This window comes from Nerophis lumbriciformis, linkage group LG35 (assembly GCF_033978685.3).
Source record: "Nerophis lumbriciformis linkage group LG35, RoL_Nlum_v2.1, whole genome shotgun sequence".
In the NCBI taxonomy this organism is placed as follows: domain Eukaryota; kingdom Metazoa; phylum Chordata; class Actinopteri; order Syngnathiformes; family Syngnathidae; genus Nerophis; species Nerophis lumbriciformis.
The window spans coordinates 19,165,049-19,189,156 of record NC_084582.2 but is presented as its reverse complement, the minus strand read 5'-3'; the positions used below and the strand labels follow the sequence as shown (position 1 = coordinate 19,189,156).

General features: G+C 41.1%; 1 protein-coding gene across 2 annotated transcripts in view; it reads right to left on the bottom strand.

Moving 5' to 3' along the window:
• Window positions 1–24,108, bottom strand: part of gpc3 (glypican 3) — a 334,992-nt gene that overhangs the window by 156,316 nt on the left and 154,568 nt on the right. For both annotated transcript variants that reach the window (XM_061928018.1, XM_061928019.1), the window contains exon 3: window positions 4,524–5,206. In XM_061928018.1, the coding sequence (XP_061784002.1) occupies window positions 4,524–5,206 (683 nt within the window). The remainder of the gene's footprint in view (window positions 1–4,523; window positions 5,207–24,108) is intronic.

The window sequence follows — 24,108 nt, the reverse complement described above, 5'->3', positions numbered from 1 at the left end:
TTTATTGCAATAGAACACACACATAACGGGTCACCGCTGTTGGCAAGACTTTTATTGCAGCAAGGAAAGAAATGCTTGTTAAAATAATGATCCAAGTCACTTCCTCTATTCATCCTTTTTATGACTCGGAAAAGGTTGCTTTTAACTCAGCGGTCACAACATAGTTTAGGATACAAGAGAAAGTGTAACCATCCAGTACAAAAACTGTATCAGAAAGTCTTTAAAGGCCTACTGAAACCCACTACTACAGACCACGCAGTCTGATAGTTTATATATCAATGATGAAATCTTAACATTGCAACACATGCCAATACGGCCGGGTTAGTTTACTAAAGTGCAATTTTAAATTTTGCGCGACATATCCTGCTGAAAACGTCTCGGTATGATGACGTCAGCGTGTGACGTCGCGGATTGTAGAGGACATTTTGAGACAGCACGGTGGCCAGCTATTAAGTCGTCTGTTTTCATCGCAAAATTCAACAGTATTCTGGACATCTGTGTTGGTGAATCTTTTGCAATTTGTTCAATGAACAATGGAGACAGCAAAGAAGAAAGCTGTAGGTGGGAAGCGGTGTATTGCGGCCGACTTCAGCAACACAAACACGGCCGGTGTTTCATTGTTTACATTCCCGGAAGATGACAGTCAATCTTTACCATTGGCCTGTGGAGAACTGGGACAACAGAGACTCTTACCAGGAGGACTGTGAGTTGGATGCCCAGACGCGGTACCATGAGTACGCTTCCAAACATTTGATCGCTTGCCCGTACGTGCGTGCCGCTATGTGCATGTCGCATACGTAACTTTGGGGACTTTGGGGAAATATATGTGCTGTATGAACTTTGGGGAGGTGAACGGTACTTTGGGCTGTGGGATTGAGTGTGTTGTGCAGGTGTTTGAGTTGTATTGGCGGGTTGTATGGACGGGAGTGGGGAGGTGTTTGTTATGCGGTATTCATTTGTGGCATATTAAATATAAGCCTGGTTGTGTTGTGGCTAATAGAGTATATATATGTCTTGTGTTTATTTACTGTTTTAGTCATTCCCAGCTGAATATCAGGTTCCACCCGCCTCTCACAGCATCTTCCCTATCTGAATCGCTCCCACTGCCCTCTAGTCCTTCACTCTCACTTTCCTTATCCACGAATCTTTCATCCTCGCTCAAATTAATGGGGAAATCATCGCTTTCTCGGTCCGAATCGCTCTCGCTGCTGGTGGCCATGATTGTAAACAATGTGCAGATGTGAGGAGCTCCACAACTTGTGACGTCACGCTACTCGTCTGCTACTTCCGGTACAGGCAAGGCTTTTTTATCAGCGACCAAAAGTTGCGAACCTTATCGTCGATGTTCTCTACTAAATCCTTTCAGCAAAAATATGGCAATATCGCGAAATGATCAAGTATGACACATAGAAGGGACCTGCTATCCCCGTTCAAATAAGAAAATCGCATTTCAGTAGGCCTTTAAGGCTCCATTTTAATTGCATAGTCAGAATATCTATTTGTAAAGGAATATGTTTGTTTTTTATTATGTTTATTATTTATTATTAGTTTACACCTTCCCTCTGGCACTCATCGAAGGCGTACGCTTACCCTTTCCCTCTCCCTTGTCTCTCATGTCGCTTCATTGTCTTTGTCTCTTTGTAGCCTCTTTTTGCAGTGCCCTCCAAAATCCAAACAATGGAATTTAACAACTGGCCTATCAATGACATTGACAAGATATCGGGTTTGGGATATTCTACCTGTCCTGACGGAACATTTGTTGCTTTACACACGACGGACTCTTGGGAGAAGCCGAATGCCACGTGGTGACCCTTTCAGTCAAGGACGTTGAAGATATCTACCCATTCGGAATCATGATAATTGATTGGAGTAAGCGTTGCCATGGTGAAAGATGCTGGCAACCATCCAGAGTACCCTATAGCTGCCACAAATGATTGGAGGATGCGGGCAGAGCTGGGGGGACCCAGACTTTTGTGATTTTGGCCTCAATCGCAAACTGGACAACCTTTTGGAGACACCATCTGCTCTGCATGGCAAAGTATAAATTTGGGAACCATAAATACACAGAGTGAAAAGTTTACATTTGTTTTCACTCACTCAACATTCTCATTTGGATTGTTTTCTCAGGCTGCAAGCAACCTGGCAAGGTTGTTGCTTCAATAGTCCTGTAGAAGACAGTGCAGCAAACTCTTTCCCTGTCTCACTTTGTTGACTTTTGTTGGACTGACTGGCTGTGCACCAAGGTTGCGGAACAGATGTTATCTGTAGTCTTCCGCACACATACACATCCACGGATAATACACCCTACAAACACACGAACCCCACAACCCATGCCTTTGTCGCTTCACCCCACGTGGTTGGACGGATATCAGAGCAGAAGCCCTAGTAGGTGGCAGCTTCTGGCCGGATGTCCGCTCCCTCACCCCTCGTTGCAAGTCTCCAGTTGTATGTCGTAATATGTATATGTGGTTTGCTCAAGGTTTTTTCCTGGTCTCTAACTAACCCCACTCAGGAGTTTAGTTTAGTTCCTTAGTTTTCCCCTCCTCATCCTCCCATGTTTACCCTTTGTATTACCTTTTTATTACGGCTATGTGACGACTCAGTGTTCCTGTTCTTTTTACCCTGTAATTGTATTTCTGTTCTTGGACGGATTTGTACTGAAAATGTAATTTCGTACTTTTTAAGTGGGATGACAATAACGTTCCATTCCTTCATCCATTATTGTGTTTGCCCTGGACACACTTTTATTTCCATTTGAGTGAAATGTACTGGGTTTGGAGTAAAGTATCTACCCTAAATGGTAAATGGGTTGTACTTGTATACCACTTTTCTACCTTTTTTTAAGGAACTCAAAGCGCTTTGACACTATTTCCACATTCACCCATTCACACACACACATTCACACACTGATGGCGGGAGCTGCCATGCACGGCGCTAACCAGGCCCATCAGGAGCAAGGGTGAAGTGTCTTCCTCAAGGACACAACGGACGTGACTAGGATGGTAGAAGGTGGGGATTGAACCAGTAACCCTCAGATTGCTGGCACGACCACTCTCCCAACTTCGCCACGCCGTCTCCTAAGTGGAGGAGTATCATGGGATGTTTTCCATGAGTGAGGTAAGGCGGGAGTGTGACATCGACAGGTGAATTAGCACAGCATCTGCAGTAATGCAGTTGCTGTATCACACCATTGTGGGGAAGAGTGAACTGAGCCGGAAGTCAAAGTGCTCAATTTACAGATCAACCTTTCTACCCTCACTTTTGGTCACACACTTTGGGTAGTGAACTGTAAGAATATTCTATAAAATATACTCTGTGTACTACTTGTTCATTACCATAATGCAGTTCATTGTTTTCATGTAGGAAAGGTCACTCTGACATCTTAGGCCTGACTAAGATCAGGGAGATTTGCAAGCTGCTTTGTTTGATTTGTTTTGTCTTACATGTTCAAGTTGATGACAATTGAACCTTTTTGCATCTTAGCTTCTTTGATTTGTTCTTTTTTTTAAAGAATGGTACTAATTGTTGATGCAGACTTCCTGTACATTGTAGCGAGATTCTGGAATTCCACAGTATATCACCCTCTTTGTCAAATTACTAGCAGTCAAAATGGTCTTATGTCCAATAGCTTTTTAAGGCACCTAAGAAAATGCAAAAAAGAAAATGCACGTACCGTACTTTGTTTTGGCATAGTGGACTGATAATACAATACAAAAAATGGGACTACTTTCCCAAGTCAATGTGTCTTACAGGACTAGAGTGTCTCGCAAGATTTGGTATTGGTTGTGGGATTCCAGATGGCAGAATAAACAAGCGATGGCGTTAAGGCACAAAGGTAAAATATAACAGTTTATTAAGCAGCTTTAACCTGAGCAAGCATCAAACAAGCGGACCGTGAATGCTTGGAAAAGTGGACTTTAGTCTGCTCTAATTGTAACTGGGTTTACTTGTGCTGAAATGTGAATGCAACAGGGAACCAGAGACATAATATGAAGAAATTGCCGTCCCTGTGCCGATGTGTTTTTGTATGCGTGCGTGTGTATGGCACTCCTTGAGACATCCCAAAGGACAAAAACAGCATCTCAAAAGACAAAGGCAGACGTCCTCAAGTCATTACAAAAGCTATCCTCATCGTATGCATGATATATTTTTTTACCGTGCAGCCTTTTATCCACTAATAAAAATATAACTCTATCTGTTCAAAATGTGCACACCATTGGCTCTAAGGAGATGTGTTTTTTTTATTTTGGTCCAAACAAGTGTGACTGGTGAGTATGTGCTTGAATTATTTTATTTTATAACCACTGAGACAGTAAAATAACTGTTTCCCTCATTAAATTTAGAGTTGTTAAATCCAGCTTCATTAAACACAAAGCTGCTACGGTCAGTCTGTTTTCTGGGCTATTATCGTGCCGTGTGTGTGTGTGTGTGTGTGTGTGTGTGTGTGTGTGTGTGTGTGTGTGTGTGTGTGTGTGTGTGTGTGTGTGTGTGTGTGTGTGTGTGTGTGTGTGTGCAGGACTCACCACAACACTGAGACGGCTGCGTGCATTCACAGCGTGTTTGAGAGCCAGTCGGATCATAGCTGGCAGTCTGAGAACCACAGCCTCCATGTCCTGCTCCCCACTCATGGCCGCCGCCAACCTCCCCAAGCCATCGACGTAGGTCTTCCAATGAGGCTGCACCTCAACCGCTCCTCCTAGGCAGCCATGCATCACTGCTTGACAGAACCCTCTGCAGGCTGGAGGCCCCAGCAAGCCCTGGCACTGCGCACAGTACCACAGTCTCATCAGGGCTCGGCCACAGTCCCGACTGGGTCGCAGGTGGTCTGTGGTATTAACAACCTCGATGCCCAGATTCAACGCCTGCAGGAAGACGCGTGTTGCTAAGAGCGAGCGGGACAGACGGGTCATCATAAGTTTGGGATACGGCCCAAAAGCTCCTGAATCCTTCCAGGCTTCTCTAGCACACTCTTCAGATACAGACCCACTGCCTCCAAGTAGGCGGCGGTAGGCCAGGTGAAAAAAGCGGCCATAGAGCACTGCCACCATGTGGTCCACTGTAGAGTCTGAGCCCAGAATGTAGAGGGACATGTCCAGGAAGAGCTGCCCCACTGAGCTTTGGGCTCCGCTTCCCAGAGCGGGGAACTCGGACTTCAGCATGGCCAACGTGGAGTTACGACCGTGGCGCAGCACCAAGTCGAAGGCCTCTGCAAGAAAACAACAGATGAATAAATATTTGAGTTCCTTTTGAAGGCATGTAGACTTTTTGTCAATGTCAGATAAATACAGTCTCTTATTCTGTCCCAAACACTCCAAAAATGAAAAGTAAAAGCACCTGCCGTATTTTTCGGACAATAAGGCTAACTTAAAATACTTTCATTTTCATGTGCCTTATAACCTGGTGCACCTAGTGAATGTATTGATTCTGGTTGTACTTACCGACCTCAAAGCAATTTTATGTGCTACAACGATAAGTTTGAGCAGTAGATGGCAGTCACACATAAAACATATGGGTGCACTGCAGGTTGAAGCCCCGATCAATAATGATGCTAGCAAGTACCCGTAAGCAAGCAACACCAAAACTTTGATGTTTAATTGAGAACACAAAACATTACACATGGCACCTAAAAATCTTTCATAATGTTTTGGTACGATTTTGGTAAGCTACCAAGCCGCACCTCTTGATGGAACGCTGAACTTTACGGCTACCTTAGTCAGACGTACTGGGCTTCAATGTACGGGTGTTATTATGGTGTATGTATAAGGACCCTAAAATGGCACCTATTAGGAGACATTATCTGGCAACATGAATGCAGCTGAGATAGGCTCCAGCACCCCCTGCGACCCCGAAAGGGGCAAGCGGTAGAAATGGATGGATGGATGGATAGATTGACACTCACATTCACACATAAAAGTCATAATAATAATGTCTATAATATTGCTGACAGAAAAAAATCGTCCATACCGTATGATAAGCAAATCACACTACTACAGCTTTGCAGTATAGGTGTGCTACTTAAACTTAAAGGTTTGTTGTTTAATAGCCTTAGTATTATTTTAGATTAGTGTTTTGAGGGCTCTGAAGACTGGATGCACTGACAGACTCACAGTCAAAAAGGTACAAAACTAACTACAAACAAACTACAATTATTTTCAATAAAATGTGTTTTGTGTCAATATTTGTGGGTGTCTGGAACAGATTGACTGGATTTACATTATTTTTTTTATGAAATTTTTTTATTTGGTAGTCATACTGTACGGTATGTAGAGAATCACAAATAAAGTCAGACACACAAATAGATGACAATAGACTGTTTTATTGTAAAGAAACCTTTTTTTTTTACATTTTATTAAATAACTTATCACAAAGGTGGTTTACGGTTTGGTTGTTTTCAAACATACATACTATTACATTTCCATATTACCAAGATTTCCAGTTCCTCTTTTCAACACGTTCAAAAAGGAGTAGGAAGAAGCAGATCTTATTTAATCCTATCCCTTTTCCATTTCGTAGCAATTGCTAACACTTTTGTTCACTTCCTGTTCTCAATTTGTTCACAATATACTCCATAAATAATACAATTCCAAAATAAATAAATAAATCATAAATAGTGAAGTAAGTTGTATTTCATATATATATATATATATATATATATATATATATATATATATATATATATATATATATATATATATATATATATATATATATATAAAGTCATGTCTGTTGATCATGTTTTTGTTTGGCCATGTGCTGTTTATTTTTTGGACTCTTTTTAGTTCCTGGTTGCACTTCCTTGTTTGTTTGTTACCTTGACAACCATTAGTGTCACCTGTTTCACGTCTTGGACTCACGCACCTGTTTTCAATCACCACATGACTATTTAAGCCTGTCATTTTCTGTTGGTCGGCCTGGCGACATCACATTCATGCTCTGCACTCTTGACACGCTGCTTACTCTGTCCAGGTCATAGTTCATGCTGCTCTTTTCTTGCCATGTAAGTTTTTTGTTTATTCAAGCCACTGTTTTGTACGTCCGCTGTGATCGCCTTTTGTTTATTCCTTTTTTTCCATAGTTCTGCCTTTGTGCTGGTTTTGTTTTATTAGCCAAGATTGTTCCCCGCCTTGTGCGCGCCTTTTGTTTATACTTTTTATAGTCTATTATTAAATCATGTATTTAACTTCACGCCATGTCCGGTCCAATTCTTATGCATCTCGGGAAAACAAACCACACCAAAGTCCAAGTCTTGACATATATATATATATATATATATATATATATATACATATATACATATATATATATATATATATATATATATATATATATATATATATATATATATATATATATATATATATATATAATAACAGAATAATTGTGACAACTACGGTAACTCGTAACTCATGAAGGTATGAATAGTTCTTATTGTCTTTTAAAGTGAAGTGCGATAGTAAAGTCCAGGTATTATGTATTTTTAAACTCCGACTTCCATTGCATTCTGATTCCGCTTCTCTTTTTCTTCCACAAAGTGTATTTAATTGGTCAAAAAAATATGTGCAAGCAGCAAAGCATAACATGAAGCAGAGAGTAATATCAGGTCAAAGGGAGGATGGAAAATATAAGCTGCATTTTGAGGTTAAAACAGTCATCATCTTATCTCTAAGGTGGCACAGGAAGTGAGGGCTCTATCACAGCAGCCAGCAGCCAAAGTATGAGCGCACAATAACAGTGTGGATTATCACTGGAACGCTATTACTGAACTTAGCAGGGGACCTGAGAGTATGGAGAGGAGGAAAGTGATGCTTTATAGCCCCACAGGTCCGCTACATCTCAATGTGCAATGATAGCTCCAACGGCTTTGTGCAGGAAATGCTTTGGTATGACGAACATGGAGGGCAGTTTCATCTTCTTTTTATTTCACTTTCATTTTGCTCATTATTCTGCATCAAATGGTCCTCAGAACCTCCCCATGAGAAATGTACACAGTGAAATGGGATGACAATATTGTGTGCAGAGCACAAGATAAGTCTGTGAACATTTTCAGCCAAAGAGAAAGTGAGTATTTTGAATCTGAGGCAAGTGAATGGAGGTGCACGCAAAATACCTGCATAACTTATAAATACATGAGGTAACACTTTAGTATGGGGAACATATTCACCATTAATTAGTTGCTTATTAATGTAACAAAGACTTAATTTAGAGTTATTTGGACACTAGGGGAACATATAAGGGTTAGGGTTACTAATAAACAATAATTCTGAGGTTATTGAGGGAAGACTCTTAGTTAATGGCTAACTGGTTGTATAATAAGGCCATGCAGAATAAGGCATTAATAAGTACTTAATAATGACTAATTAAGAGCCAAAATGTTACTAAATTGCATGTTAATAAGCAACTAATTAATGGTGAATATGTTCCCGATACTAAAGTGTTACCATACATGATAAAAAGCATGTAACTAGTATATTAAAGTGCATCTGTCAAGGATTAAAAGCAACAATATGTTGTAGTAATAAAAGTAGTAGGAGTAGTTTTCATTATCAGTGTTTCCGACAGGACTGCAATCTATTTGTGGCAGTGGTGAGCTGACGTCATTGTCAAATTAGTAAAACTTGCTATGACGTATTTGGAAAAAGTGAGTAAAAATATGAAAAGCAAAACACTTATGTTTAAGGATTCAATGAACTCTATTGTCACAGCAGCAAAAACACATGTTGGCATAAAATGTAGTTGTTGTTATTTAGTTTAAAACTACAAATTAACAGTATTCGGTCGGTTCTTTTTGGCGTTTTCAAACAAAACAGAGCCACCTGTGAGTGCTCTTACATGAGGGGGGCACATTAGCACTCACTGCTCGTTGAGAAGAACACATGCTGTCACGTCAGAGTCTCCGAAAAATGTCCCCTTTTTTAAAAAAATAATATGAACAGGGGTCTTTTTGCTCGCTAAATACAGCAACAAAGCTGCTAAGTTCGCAACACCACTTCCTTCTACTATGTCTTCATTTTCACTGGCAGACCACGAGCCTGATCTACTAATATCCAAGTAACACGTGCTAAATAGCGTGTGCAAACTATACAATGGTGTATATTACCAGTGTGCGCCTTGCGGATGATCTACTAAGACTGAGTTTACAATTGATAACAAGTGCATAAGTGGTACAGATCAACATATTTAAATGAGGTTTTTGCATGTATATCGGATGTCACCATGGAGACACTCATTTCCCTCCACACTCAGGGCATTATATGGTGATTTGTCATGTTCTTGACATGCAGCACACAAACATAATATCTACCACTTTTTCTAGGCTACATTACACTAGACAACATAACTTATTTAACCACATTGAAGATGTGCTCTGGGAGGCGCTGTGGTGTTGTGATGGTTCTAGACTCAAGAAAATGCTAATTAAAGATGTTTTTTCATATAGTAGATAAAAAGCAAATGATACAAAAAACACAACAGCAGACACAAACTAATACATCTAGCTTCTTTAAATCGGCCCCTTAGGTCATCCACCCATCCATCCATCCATTTCCTACCGCTTGTCCCTTTCGGGGTCGCGGGGGGTCGCTGGAGCCTATCTCAGCAGCATTCGGGCGGAAGGCGGGGTAGGTACACCCTGGACAAGGTCATCCAGCAGCTATAAAATCATAAAATAATTGCTGAATAGACAATACGTCTAATATTTTGACAATAATAATGATAATAATGTATTAGATTTATATAGCGCTTTTCTAAACACTCAAAGCGCTTTACAGTGACAGTTTAAATATATTGACACGCACACAGACGGAGAGTTCTCTAAATCAGCGGTCCCCGTGGATCGATTGGTACCGGGCCGCACAAGAAATTAAAAAAAAAAAAAGAAAGTTTTTTTTTTTTTTTTTTTTTAATTAAATCAACATAAAAAACACAAGATACACTTACAATTAGTGCATCAACCCAAAAAACCTCCCTCCCTCTCATTCACACTCATTTGCACAAAAGGGTTGTTTTTTTCTGTTATTAATATTTCTGGTTCCTACATTATATATCAATATAGATCAATACAGTCTGCAGGGATACAGTCCGTAAGCACACATGATTGTATTTTTTCATGACAAACATGTCCATGGGACACATTTCCAAGCGTTGACCGGTCCGCAGTTACAAAAAAGTTGGGGACCACCGCTCTAAATCGTCTGTCTTTGCAGTACGATCACATCCTTTCACACAGCCATTGGAGCATAACTGGAACAGTTTGCACGCAACATACTAAATATAGACAAAAAATAACAACCGCAGAACAATTTATCTTGAAAAATCACATTGTGAGTGATAAACGACTATATTTTCATCTTCTCCTCCCAGTATTGTGGGTTTCATGTATTAAAAGTATGGCTGTCAAACGATTAAAAAACGTAATCACGATTACCGTATTTTCCGGACTGTGTAAGCCGCACACACTAAATTTTACAAGAAACATTTTTTTTTTCCAGATATATACGTTGTGAAATTAATTATTTACACAGAAAGAGTTTGTGAATGTTTATTTACATACCTTAATTGTTTCCAAACGATGACTGTCACACAACAGTAAAACGGCTGATCAAACAAAACATAAACCATCGTCATGGACCCACTAGCTGCGGAAGCTCGCTCTCCAATCAGCTAAACAGACTTAATAACTCGACGGTGACGTTTTGGGGAATTTTTTAGGAATTTATGAAACTGAAACAAAAAAAAAGAATACCATTGTAAGTCAATAATACTAACACAGACACGCATAAACATGTTAGCATATTAGCTAAAGCTAACGATGTGCGCTTAATTTCATTATAATAGCACGTACAAATATGCATGAAAATACTCCTACAGACACCACACATGGGACGGTTTAATAAGTATGAATTGTTTTAGTTAAATAGTAAAACTTACAAACATAGTAAATGGCAGATAATTTTCAAGTTTTTATTACCATGACTGGACTATTATCTTGTTTTTGTGAAATATTTTTTTATAAACGTTATGATTTTTTAAACAGCTCAACACAAATTGAACATAAACTTGCTTTTAATTAGAATACAAATAAATATTACAGTGCATTGCTGTCTTGCTTGATTTTGTAGGAATACAGAATGTATATTTCTGCTGTTGGGGCACTTACATTTAGAGGAGAGGAGCTACACTTCCATGTTTAGATACCAGTTACACACATTATTATGATCATGATTTGATTTTGGTAATGTAATCTGTGATATTTCTACCAACATAAATGCTTCTGGTATTCTGTAGATTGCATGTTGTACACTTTTGTACAAGTTAATGCTATTCATATCTCTGCATGATAATGTTTTAACCTATTTATTATTATAATGTAAGATTCAGCCTGCTAAATATTCTGTGATTGCGGGTTAATACTCAGAACAAGTTATAAAATAATATACACCTTATTTCAATCTACCAGAAAACATTTATTAAGGTAGAATTATCACATATTACATTACAAAACATCTTCGACAAAGCATGATCGTGATGTAAGATATTTTTCATCTTGTTTTGCTTGTCGGACCGGATTCGATGCGTAGCGATATTACACGTGAAGCCGGAAGTGTGTGACTGGTTTGAGAATAGGTGTCTTTACATGTTTTGACGACGTTGAAGTGTCCAATAAACGTTACTCTACACTTCCTGCTTACCGTCTTTCTTTTCTGTTTTACTAAAGCAGTTAGTGTAACAATCTACATTTTATGTTACCAATGCACTCAACTGTAATCCAAACACGGAAGTGAAGCTCCACCTCTCTGTAAGTAGCAAAGTGCGCCAATGATGCCGCCTCACGGCGATCGAGGATAGAATTGTCTTTATTGTCGAGAGAACAACTTGCCATGGCTTTGGATCTGACATTTCCATAATTTCCCCGTTTCTTTGTTCAATTCTGCTCGCTATTTTCAAGCTTGCGTATCAACAGTAACTGAACGCCATTACATTTCCCACGCTACGGAATGGCCCGAGGGTCAAAAAGGAGTGAGGACACATGCGCGTTAAAAAAATGAGTGCCGCTAAAGGAACTTTTAGTTAACGTGTTAACTTTGACAATAGTTAAAAGAAAAAGTCTATACAGTCAGTAGTCTGATTTCATGTCTGAAAAAATATGTAATATGCAAACAAGCTTCTTGCAGTTTATAAAGGTTACTGCATGAATACTAAATGAAGACTTAGGTCAATCAGTTCAAAGTGGTTAACACTGAAGATTTGCTCGTGTTCAATTCCCTTGACCAGCAAATGTACAATGTATCCCTCTGGGACTGAGGTGGTTTTATTACTGCCGTGTACGGTCAGTCATTAAGCTCCTTACTCTTTAACCCCAGAAAAAAGAAGAAAATATTTTATTTTGTCTCACGTTTAACCCATCCTTCTTTAGGGAAGCAGCGGGCAGCCACCATGGGACTGGATATGGGTCATAGGTCTGCATCATGGTCAGTGAAGCATCCATGTGTGATTGGGTTGGAGGAAGCGGGATTTGAACCAGTTACATCTTGTGCGGGACTAAGTTATGCCGCATCTTGAGTCTATTTAGTATTTTATCAGGAATAATAAAAGATGTATTTGGTTCCTTCTTCAATCCTCTTCAAACAGACTATGAGTACTGTTTGGGCAAATTACAACATGCTTTTACTCTACTGAGGGTGTGATACAAGTATTAATTGCTTTTTATTGATGACTTCAAGGAGCGGTTAGGTAATGGCGGAATTCAATAGGCTTTCATCCACTGTAATATCATCATAATACCTCAGGAGAAAGTGAGGCATGCATGGTGTAATCCCTTTCATGTTCAACCAAACAAAATGATTAAAAGCTTTTAGAGTGTTTGGCAAGAGGAGTGAGCATAGTGGCTGACATTTGTTTACAATTTTGGGCTGTAGCTCCACCTGTGAAAAGCTTTCCACGCCACAGAAGAAGAGACTATGCTCATTCACTTCCAACCTCAGTCCCTTCAGGAATTGGTACCATTTCAGACAATCCTTTTACTTTTTTGCATCTTTGCAATTGTATCCAGTCAACAACATTACTGCAAAAATTAACTCAAATTGTAGTCTGCCTCCAAGCGTGTCATCATTTTGATGCAGATGCACTTTCTTGTTAACAATTCAGGCAATGAAGATGCTTGCTACAAAGCCATTGTTTTTATCTTACTCTTTGGTAGGTTGTGATCATAACAAAGCTGTGGACGGACTGCTAACATTGTTTCAGCCATCTAGAATCACACAGGTATTGTGATACTTTACACAATACTATGGTGAGGGGTGTCCCAATACAACTTCTTCATTTTTTAATATTTGAATATTGTCTGATACCAATGTTAATCCGATAAGACGATATCAGCACAAATCATACATAATTATTTTGTTGTGTGTTAGAAAAGGCTTAATCAAATGAAGATACTTAACAGGGAACAATGGCATGTATGAAAACACTAACCTATTTACTACCTTATGCTGTCTTTAACTCATTTGAAATTGAGTACTAATTGTAATTTTGGCGACACTCCTTGTTTACAAAAATTCATGACGTAAAGCTCATGACGCGTAAGTAAAATGATGCGGACATGTTTGTTACTGGAAACATGTACTCTTCTGCTTTGGAAGTAATATGTAACTAAAATTACTTTAAACATGTTTATATTGTCTTAGACTGGAAAATTGTTCAATTAAGGACATTTATGTATACCCTGTGTGCTATTGTGTGCTAAGCTGTTGTGTAGCAATTAGCTCCTCAAGGCGTATGTTTAAATTTGGTGTTAGTTTATTTTGAACATGCAAACAATTACAATATGATACATCACATATTTCTAGTTTCTCATAACAGCATGTCCGAAAAGTAGTAGAAAGAAGCAGATTTTATTCAACCCTTTCATAGCAATTTGTAACACATTTGAATGTATCTCTTACACAACAGTGAATAAATAAATACATAAATAAATGAATATATAATTGAGTAAGGATATAAGTAACATAGATAAATGAGTGATGTTAATGTGTGAGGGAGCAGGGTTGGGGTGGGGGCGGGGTTTGGTGGTAGCAGGGGTGTATAATGTAGCCCGGAAGAGTCAGGGCTGCATGGGATTCTGGGTGTTTGTTCTGTTGTGTTTATGTTGTGTTAAGGTGCAGATGTTCTCCCGAAATGTGTTTGTCATTCTTGTTTGGTTTTGGTTCAAAGTGTGGCGCATTATTAGTAAGAGTGTTAAAGTTGTTTTATATGACCACCGTCAGTGTAACCTGTGTGGCTGTTGACCAAGTATGCCTTGCTGTCACGTACGTGTGCAAGCAGAAGATGTATATTGTATTACAAGTGTTGGTCTGGCACGCTGTTAATGCAGATTGTAGAGGGCGCCAAATGTTGTACCATCATGGCACGCCCTTATTATAGTCGTAAGGGTGAAAATCGGTGAATATTAATCCCGGGAGTTTTCTGTGAGAGGCACTAAAATCCGGAAGTCTCACGGGAAAATTGGAGGGTTCAGCAAGTAAGCTGCTGAGCCGCATCAGAGTGATCAAAGAGCCGCATGCGGCTCCGGAGCCGCGGGTTGCCGACCCCTGCACTAGATAATGAACCAGCACTGAAGATTGGATAGAGTGTTGGGTACAACTCGCTGCTGCTGTTTCACCGCTCAAAAGCTAAGTGCTATATTTCTATCTATGTGCTTCTAATTGATGTACAGCTTTCGTTATTCCTTCTCCAACATATTTAGTCATTTTATCAAACATATAAAACACTCACTTTCTGTTTTTAGTCGTTTTATCAAACTTACAAAACACTCACTTTCTGTTTCACCGCTTCACTACTTGCTAGGCTAGCGAAGCTAAGCCAGTCCCGGTCCGAAGCTCCTGTGTTCGAAGGCAACAAAAACTTGACTCGGTGAAAGAAACAAAGTGAGTATGGTTTCCTGTTCTTCGTGCACCTTACTCATGGTTAGGTTGGCTTTTCTCGAGGGCCATGTATACCAGTTAGAGCAGAGTAACCCCGTAACTTTAGGCACCGCCGACACGTTTGCTAGCATTAGCTGTAGCAAGCTGACTAGCCCAGTTTGTAGCAGCCCTAAACGGCCTACAAGCCACGGTGAACCGGTTGAGACGCATTACAGATTTAGCACTATAGCTAGTCCTACACCCGAGTCTACTGGACACCACACCTTAGTCATAGGGGAATCCAACACCCGGAAATTACAGTTTAGTAAACCAGCCATAATGAAGTGTATTCCCGGGGCCCGAGCACCCAACATTGAAGCTAATCTTAAGGAGCTGACTCGCAACAGGCCTAGTAAACACGTACAACAGGCTAATTGCACCACTAACCACTCGAACATAGTTGTACAAGTCGGCTCTAATGACACTAGTATGAAACAGTCAGAGATTACAAAGTGGAACATAGCTAGGAGTCTCACATTATTAACCGTATTCACTCGGCATCCATTGCACCGGTCACCCAAGGGGGGTAACCACACCTGCAGTCCCTTCCAAGGTTTCTCGTTGTTCCTAATGGATTTAGTTTTTTCTTGCTATGATGTGGGATCTGAGCTGAGGGTGTCGTTGTGGCTTGTACAGCTCTTTAAGACATGTGTGATTAAGGGCTATACAAGTAAACTTTGATTGACTGATTGATTGATTGAAGGAGGGAACATAGTGGAACTAAATAGAATGAATTAACAATGTGAAATAAGAGTCCTGGCAGGACAAAGAACACAAGGTAAAGGTGCTGCAAACCATAGAGACCAAACAGGAAATGGTACTAAAACAAGAGTACCAGGACAGGGAATGATAAAGTAAAGGAAAGTGAAGAACAAAGCCTGAACCGTCCTGTGGGATCATGACAGAAATACTAATAACTAATAACACAAACACGGATCACTTTTTTAAAACTTTCTACAAAATAAAATAACAATACAAATGCCAGAGTGGGAGTGGTGAGGGATACATCTTGCCTTGGTTTGTGGCCAAAACCAGGGATGTTTGGCTCGAAAGGGTTGGCGAGCACGCCCTTAAAATATCTTGTAAGCGTGGAAAACATGAGACAAACTAGGCGTTTTTGTTTGTCTGTGTCTCAAATGGTTTGTGTGTGTGTCTGTGCACGCAATTTAGCAAACAAAAGAGTGTGAACATGAAGAATGTGCTTAGTTCAAATGTTTTTATCCAAACATATTTTCACAGTCATACATCAATAACAAACAGGTACAATCACATGCTGATGCAATGTTGTTGAAAAAAAATAAGCCTCAAAACACTTTTTTAAAAAGCTGCTTTTCAGGCATTTGAAGATAGAATTACAAAATAAGCCTGGGAAATTGTGAAGGATCTGAAATATGTCTGCTTTTTATCTTACTTTCTCATTCATCTGCTACCTACAGTATCTCTTCCACCACTCCAAGAGGAGAAACACTTAGTAAAGGTTAAAAGAAAGACTAGAGGGCTACTGATAAATGCAATTCAATGGTTGCAAGTATCCAGGGTCATAGTAAGAAGCAATACGAGCCCATTAACTGCGCATGCTGCTGTCTTTCTTTCATCAGTGAAAGGATCGGGTGTCCTCTAATGGAGGGAAAGGGGCGGTATGTCAGAGACCTGTGACAATCTGGATGCAACGTAGGGGGGTAAGAACACACATTAGCAGGAGCCAGCAGATGGATAGCTACTGAGACACAATTAGAATTAGCAGTAGCATTTACTTTGTCAGCGTCACAGATGGAGGCAGACTGGCGACCCATTTGTCCACTAAGACGACAGATCTAATCAGAAGTAGGAGGAATATTGAAATATCTCTGCTTTCCCTACTTGACAATTTTTGCCTTGTTCCCTCAATATGAATCTGTTTTTTTGGCAAGCAGGCTGAATCAGAGGCAAGTGTACTGGATCATGGAGGACAGAATGGCATGGAAAGGACACAGGCAAGAGTGGACAGATAGAGGTTAGGCTGCAGGATGGCCTAGATTTTAATTGGCTATATCTCCTTGCGTCTTCATTAGAGCGTATCAGTTCCTTAGAGCAGATATCAAGTCCTGCAAAGTTCTGTGGAGGGCACTGACTGCCACTGAGTGTTGTAGTTCAGACGGGTTATCAAATCATGAGACAGATCTTCCTTCTCAGCGTGTCATGTCATCATCCAAAGGCAGCATCAAAGCTATGATTAAGTAGTGCACATTTAGATGACCTATTGTGTCGACATCCGTTTATTTTGACATCCAAGAGCTCAAAGTGACATGAAACAAGCATTTTATATAATCTATGAACACCCCTGTCATTGGACATATTGGATGTCCATAAAGCCATCAGTCTGCATGTCATAAATCAGCTGTGGGGCTCGTAGCAGACCAGACTGACCGACCGCTCACTGTGTGGTTGTTCGCAATGGCAGACACGCTCTGAACTGCCTCATCCATCAGTTGGCCTTACTCCCATTATCCCCGTGTGAAGAAAACATCAATAAATTACCACGACAATGAGACTAATCCATTCAGGTGATGCTAGTGTCACCTCTAGCCGCCACAGAGACAGATGTAGAAGATGCAGGCAGCTGGTCCTGGTGACAAAATAGTACCTGGGAAGACTTTAGAAGGAGAGTCCATTCATAAACACCATCCCATTGTGACAGCAGACAACATGTCTGGTTGAACCTCTGAAGGTTATTGTATACGACTGCCAGAGTGGCAGTATACATGGGTGTCCTGGGCATGACGTTAAAGTGCATCCGGCAGTGGAGGCTCCTCTATGGGGTCTTGGGGAAATAGGAGGTTAACCCCTTTACTACAGTTACCCCAGGTGGCCCTTGGCAAAAGCCTAGTACCTGACTGCGCCCTAGCCAGGGATACGGTGAAGACCTCAACGGCGGAGCAGGCGGAAGACGGTAGATTTAAGAACTACCACAACGGCTGCGATGGCGGAAGAAGGCTGCAGCAGAAAAGGGTCCCCAGTCGTCTTGGACTCCATGCCACTGGACCCTGACCCGATTCTGTCAAGGATCGTGCGATGACTGTCTGTGCACCAGTCTCCCCACGTAAAACACAGTCACGCACAGGCATCCTCCATAAAGGGATACACCCCTACCAGGAAGATCGTCATACTCGTTCGAGTGACCGCCGATGATATATATAAATCAGAGTTAGAACAAAATATTAGGGGAAAACGTTTATTTTATCACATTAAAACCTCAATATATCTTGTAATAGCTCAGTGAACATCTAAAGCAGTGGTCACTATTTCACAAGATCCTTTGTTTAGGCCATAAACCAAGGTATGATCTATGATCTACCACAAATGGCCCGTGTTTCATAAGTTGGACATCCACTCTGAGCAACCGCCACTCTATTAAGCCTGTCAATGTCACGTTACGAGTGAACAATAGCTGGGTTATTGCAGCTGGAACAAATTGATGCGTTACAACAGTCAGTCTAAACAATCTGAGTCACCGTCAATTTGCAGGCTTGTACATTTTTCATGCAGGAATAACCTCTGACACCTTACAGCGCCAAACTATTTGAGAAGTACTGTCTTAATAAAGATTCTAACAGCCTCATTAAGGGCCCTATTTTTCCATGTGCTTAATGAAAAAAGCTATAGATTCTGGCCGCTCAGCATTTTCCTTCTAAGGCCCCGTTTACACTAAGGTTATTCAGGGTAAATCACACCTAACCTTATCCTTGTCCACACACAACAATGCCACCGTTTAAGACCCTCGCACCCCTCCGTGCGCCGGCGCAACGTGACCTAGTACGCATGCGCGGAAAATGCACACGTCATAGTCATCTCCAGTGTTGCTTTGTGTGCAAGTTCTTAAATGTAAATTATCTGAACAATATCCAGTGTTGTGGTATTTCAATTAACTGGAATCCAGTGTGCTGTGGGGCCCTATCGTAGTGAATCACACCTGAGACATCATAAATTAATCAAATCTTTATGAGACACATAAACAATGTGATAAAGAACATTTAACATTAATCAATCTAGGGATCGAGATATCTGGTCACGACACTCCTCACTCTTTTGCCTTCACCTTCATTGTCCATTCGTTTTTGGTGACACTTTATATACTCTGGACCTAGACGTTGAGTCCGCGACATAAATGGCGGACAATAACTGATACGGTCTGCTTTGCCAGTCCAAATGCATTCGCCGTTTTCCTCGACGGCCAGGTAATACAAAGCACACGCTATCTTTTTTATCACATCCACGAAAGCTCGCATTCTCGTTGTCTCTCCTTCGACAAATGGACAAAGTTTTTCGCTAAGTAGCATCACAGCTGACCCGGCCGGACATTGGAAAGTTCTCTTGCCGTCTGAGAAGTGTTGTATCCCAAATAGCTGCAATCGCTTTCTCTTAAGGTATTCATGTTTGATTCCCACAAGTACATGTAGCAGAAGGAGAAACACAGCATGTCTGGATGACTCGCCTCCATATTTCCAGTGGTTAGCTCCGAGTTACGAAACCGCTTTATTATGAAGCTGGCTGTGGCGCGTTCTTTCTGACGCCACTTCCTGTGTGGATGAGGTCTTTCTGGTGTCACTTCCTCTCCGAAGTCACTTTGTAAACGATCAATGAGTCCATACAAAGCTAAGTGCCGGACATTCAAGAATTACACTTACCCGTGTAAAAATTTGTCCGAGGAGGGTGACCTTAAACGCTGATTTAGTGTGGCTGAAACAGGGCTTAGGCTAAATAATTATTCGTTTAAGGGGTTAAACGACTTAGTGTAGACATGGCCCCTTCTACACTAAGCCGGCTAAGGTTATCCAGGCTATATCTTACCGAACCTTATCCTTGTCCAGACACACGCACAATTCCACCGTTTAACACCCCTCCCGTCGGTCCGCTGTCGCACCACGGCCTTAATATGCATGCGCGAAAAAAAATGCAATCATAGTTACCTCTGACCTGGAAGTGTATCCTTACCCTGTGTTTCAATGTAGCCTATTGCCACATTTCTTTTAACAGTAAACCTTGCTTGCCTCACCATCAGAAGCTGTTAGGCTATTGTAGTGAATCACACCTGAGCCATCATACATGAATAATATCTTTAACCCTTGTGTGGTGTTCGGGTCTGTGGGACCCGTTTTCGATTTTTATTTAAAGAAAAATTCTACAATTAATTCATTTTTCAAACTGAGACTCACTGGCTTTGGCTCATTTTCTGTGAACATATATCAGAATACATATTTAATGAACACACACCATACACCTCCCCTGCACATTTCTATTACATATAAGATGTCCAGCTAATAGAAGTGTGGAAATTGATGTTCTGTGTACCACACACACACACACACACACACACACACACACACACACACACACACACACACACACACACACAGCAGGCCTAGACAGGAGGAGGACAGAGTGTAGGTACACAGAACATCAGAGGGTCAAATGTGCGAGAAAATGAGAGCAGACAGTGTTGACAAACAATATTGCAACCTTGTGTGGGAACCGCAGGTGCAGAAACACAAAAGAATAATCCCTGTGGGATGCAGAAACTGGCAGAGAAATTTCCATGCAACGTTCATATTGTTGTTACTCATCCAGTGTTTGTGGATCTGATGGACCCCTTGCATTTTGTGGCTTTTAATGCCTCACAATCAAACACTTTTATGTTAAAATACTGAACAGATGTTTACCTTATTCCAATAAACATTTGTTCAGTATTTTAACATAAAAGTGTTTGATTGTGAGGCATTAAAAGCCACAAAATGCAAGGGGTCCATCAGACCCACAAACGCTGGCTGAGTAACAACAACATGAACATTACACAAGGGTTAATGGATGTGTGGAAGTAAACAATGTGATAAAAAACATTTTACAACAATCGATCTAGGGATCTGGATATCTGGTCAGGACACTGTGCTTGTAGGCTGAAATTGGCGGTCGTACTTGACGGCCGCAACCACTTCATGGCTTCACAATAGTTATGGAGTACAAAACTAGACGTTGAGTAATTGCTCGACATACATCGCGGACAATAACTGATAGTCTGCTTTGCCAGTCCAAATGTATTCGCTGTGTTCCGTAGTACTCCCTCGTCCACGGGAGCCTGCATGTCTCCCGTTCGACAAATGGACGAAGTTTTTCGCTAAGTAGAATCACAGCTGACCTGGACATTCGAAAGTTCTCTGGCACAACACACTCAATGACGAACATATCCCACCAGGCTGCCATTCTTCCAGGCCTTATCCAAAACCGTTGCTCAACATTGCTATGTTGCCGTCTGAGATGTGTTGCATCTGAAATTGCTGCAATCGCACGTTTCCTTCTTTTAAGGTATTCATGTGTGATTTCCACAAGCGTCTGTTATGAAGCTGGCTGTGGTGCGTTCTTTCTGACGTCACTTCCTGTGTGGGGCGTAGTCTTTCTGGTGTCACTTCCTCTCTGAACTCTAACTTGTAAACGATCGATGAGTCCATACAAAGCTAAGAGCCGGAGATTCAAGAAATACACGGCGCACTTACCAGTGTAAAAATTATCCAAGGAGGGGAACCTTAATCGATAGTTTAGTGTGGCTGAAACGGGGCTTAGGCTAAATAATTATTTGTTTAAGGAGTTATCCGGCTTAATGTAGACAGGGCCTAAAGTCTGTCACTGAGCGACCTTCATCCAAGATACGTACTTTGGGTGGAGCAATATATAGGTGTTCCCTGTCAAATCTGGCCTTATGTTTCTAAAGCTGCATAAGTCCAGCGCCCAGGGAAGGTGATACATTATATTGCACTTGAAGTTTGGATGCCATGTACACCACACAGTAAAATGATGAAAGAAACTTCCAGAAAGATGTCAAATCTAATCTGATTGTTTCAATTGAGACACTTAGAAACACCCATTGAGATGAGGATAAGTGGAGCATAATGCCCTTTTGTATTAACTATTAAAAATCAAAATGCACATTGTTGTCTTGTCGGCTTGAGCGAAAGACAAGAGCAGAAAGGGACTTTGCGTATCGTATAAGGACATCCTGAGACTAACGAACGTTCAATGCCTACAATGATTTTAGCTGGAACAGGATGATTGAATAATGTGACTATTTGATAAAAACTGCATACATAATTCAGCATCTATCAATTTATTTGATAGATTTTTTTGAGAGTTAGTCAACTGTCAGGCTCCCCCATGTAAGCACACACACGAAAACACACCAACTGCTGTCTAAGCCTCCTTTGACGCATCACAGCTTTACAAACATTTGTACTGAACAGAACCCTTAACATCATAAATAACATCAAGGTGTCTTCATTAACAAGATAAACAAAGTTTCATCCACGGAGTTAAATCCAGCCAAAAAAAGATCATCATCATGGCGACACACATCTCCATGACAAACAATGCCTGATGAATATGGTCTTTTCAAATTTAAAATGTTATCTTTTTTACGGATTTCAATGACATCTTCTTCTTCGTTTGGATAAAGATTTTGATTAGAGGTGTAACCACTATACAGCTGGGCAAGTGTTTATCAGCCAACTGACCAAGCTCTCGTCCACAGCTGCCACACCACGATTCCCGTTGGGACAGGATGTTATGATGTGGTCTGCAGTCTGCTCAATGACATTAACATGTTCCACATTTTTACACTACCAAAAAAAAGACGTCATAGCAAACCCGGCTTATTAGTAAAGAGCCCGCCTTTATTTACAATTTACACATTTGGGCCTTAGTTACGCAAGGTGGGCGTGTCTGCAGGCTCGACGGGAGAATATGGATAAAAGAAATGTGCTTAACTTTGAACGCGTAAAAAAATGCTGAAGCCCTTACTGCTTAAAGCTGAAAACAGTAGTCGAGCGATGTTCCATACATCCATCCCGTTTTCTACCGCTTGTCCCTATCAGGGTTGCGGGGGGGTTAGCTGTTACTTTGTTTTAATAAACCATATTGCATGTAATGTCCTAAAAAAAAGCACAACGTGCATCGTTAAAATCTTGCACCAACACACCCCTGCAGCCTTTATGAGGGGATTTTATGACTCACAAAATGGTCATTGACTGTAAACAACTTGATGTTTATCCAGCTCACCCAGAACAAAATGTAACCTGGTAATCTAGCAGCTGACCACCCGACAAGCTGCTCACATGGGATGGGCACAAGTGTCCAAGGCTTCATGGGGAGCTGGGTGGGCCAGCAAAGCCGGGTGGGATGGGCTGATTCCAGGAACCATGCAGACAGGATGCTGGTAAGGCCCAGATAGCATCACCAGTAGACCGTGAGGGCCAGAGGGATGGAAATGAGATCTGTACTAGGTTACTCCATCTGTCCTCCGCGGAAAATATACACAAACAAACACACCTACGCACACACAAACGCACAACACACTCCCACAGAGCACAACGGTTGCCAGGTGGTGACAGCATGAGCCAACATTAAGGCATGCCATGGTAGGAAGGCCAGGTGTGACTTAGGTGTGAGGATGAGAGACAGTCACACACCAACACCCTTTCCTTTTCACTCAAACATGTGTGGGAAAACTTTTGTCCTGAAAAGCCAGGACCGATTTGTTTGTGTACAATGTGTCCCACATCATAGTACGTTTAATTTGCGGTTCTTTGGTCTTTGTCTTGTGCCCGCAGTGTTTTCCTTCCCTTGCCTTGGTTTTGAGCTGTGCGTCTCGCTCCCTTGGACTTCCCCCCCTGGATCTCGACTGCCTTCCCGGATCTCGACCCCCTCGCATGGACACGGACGCTGACACTTCTCTCTCGCCCCTGGATCTTTCGCCTGCTTACGGACATCCTTTTTGCCTCGCCCTCTCGGATTTCAGTTTGGAACAACACCTCCCGGTAACACTAAACAGATAACTTCTTCACGTAGTCTCACACCATACACACTCTTGAATTTAGTCACACTCCATTCTACAGTATAGTTTATTAAGTATATTGTTCATTATTTATATTATATTGTTGATATATAATACATAGAGCAATATAGCCCCCTGATGTCTGAGCCGTCATCTCCCCTCTCTAAACATAACAGTATGTTTAATGTGCCACAATCCTACAAGCGGTGCAGCTTCATAGCTTACCAAAGTCGCACTAAAACATTTTGATAGATTTTTGAGCGCCGTGTGTAATGTTCTATATTTTCAATGGAACAT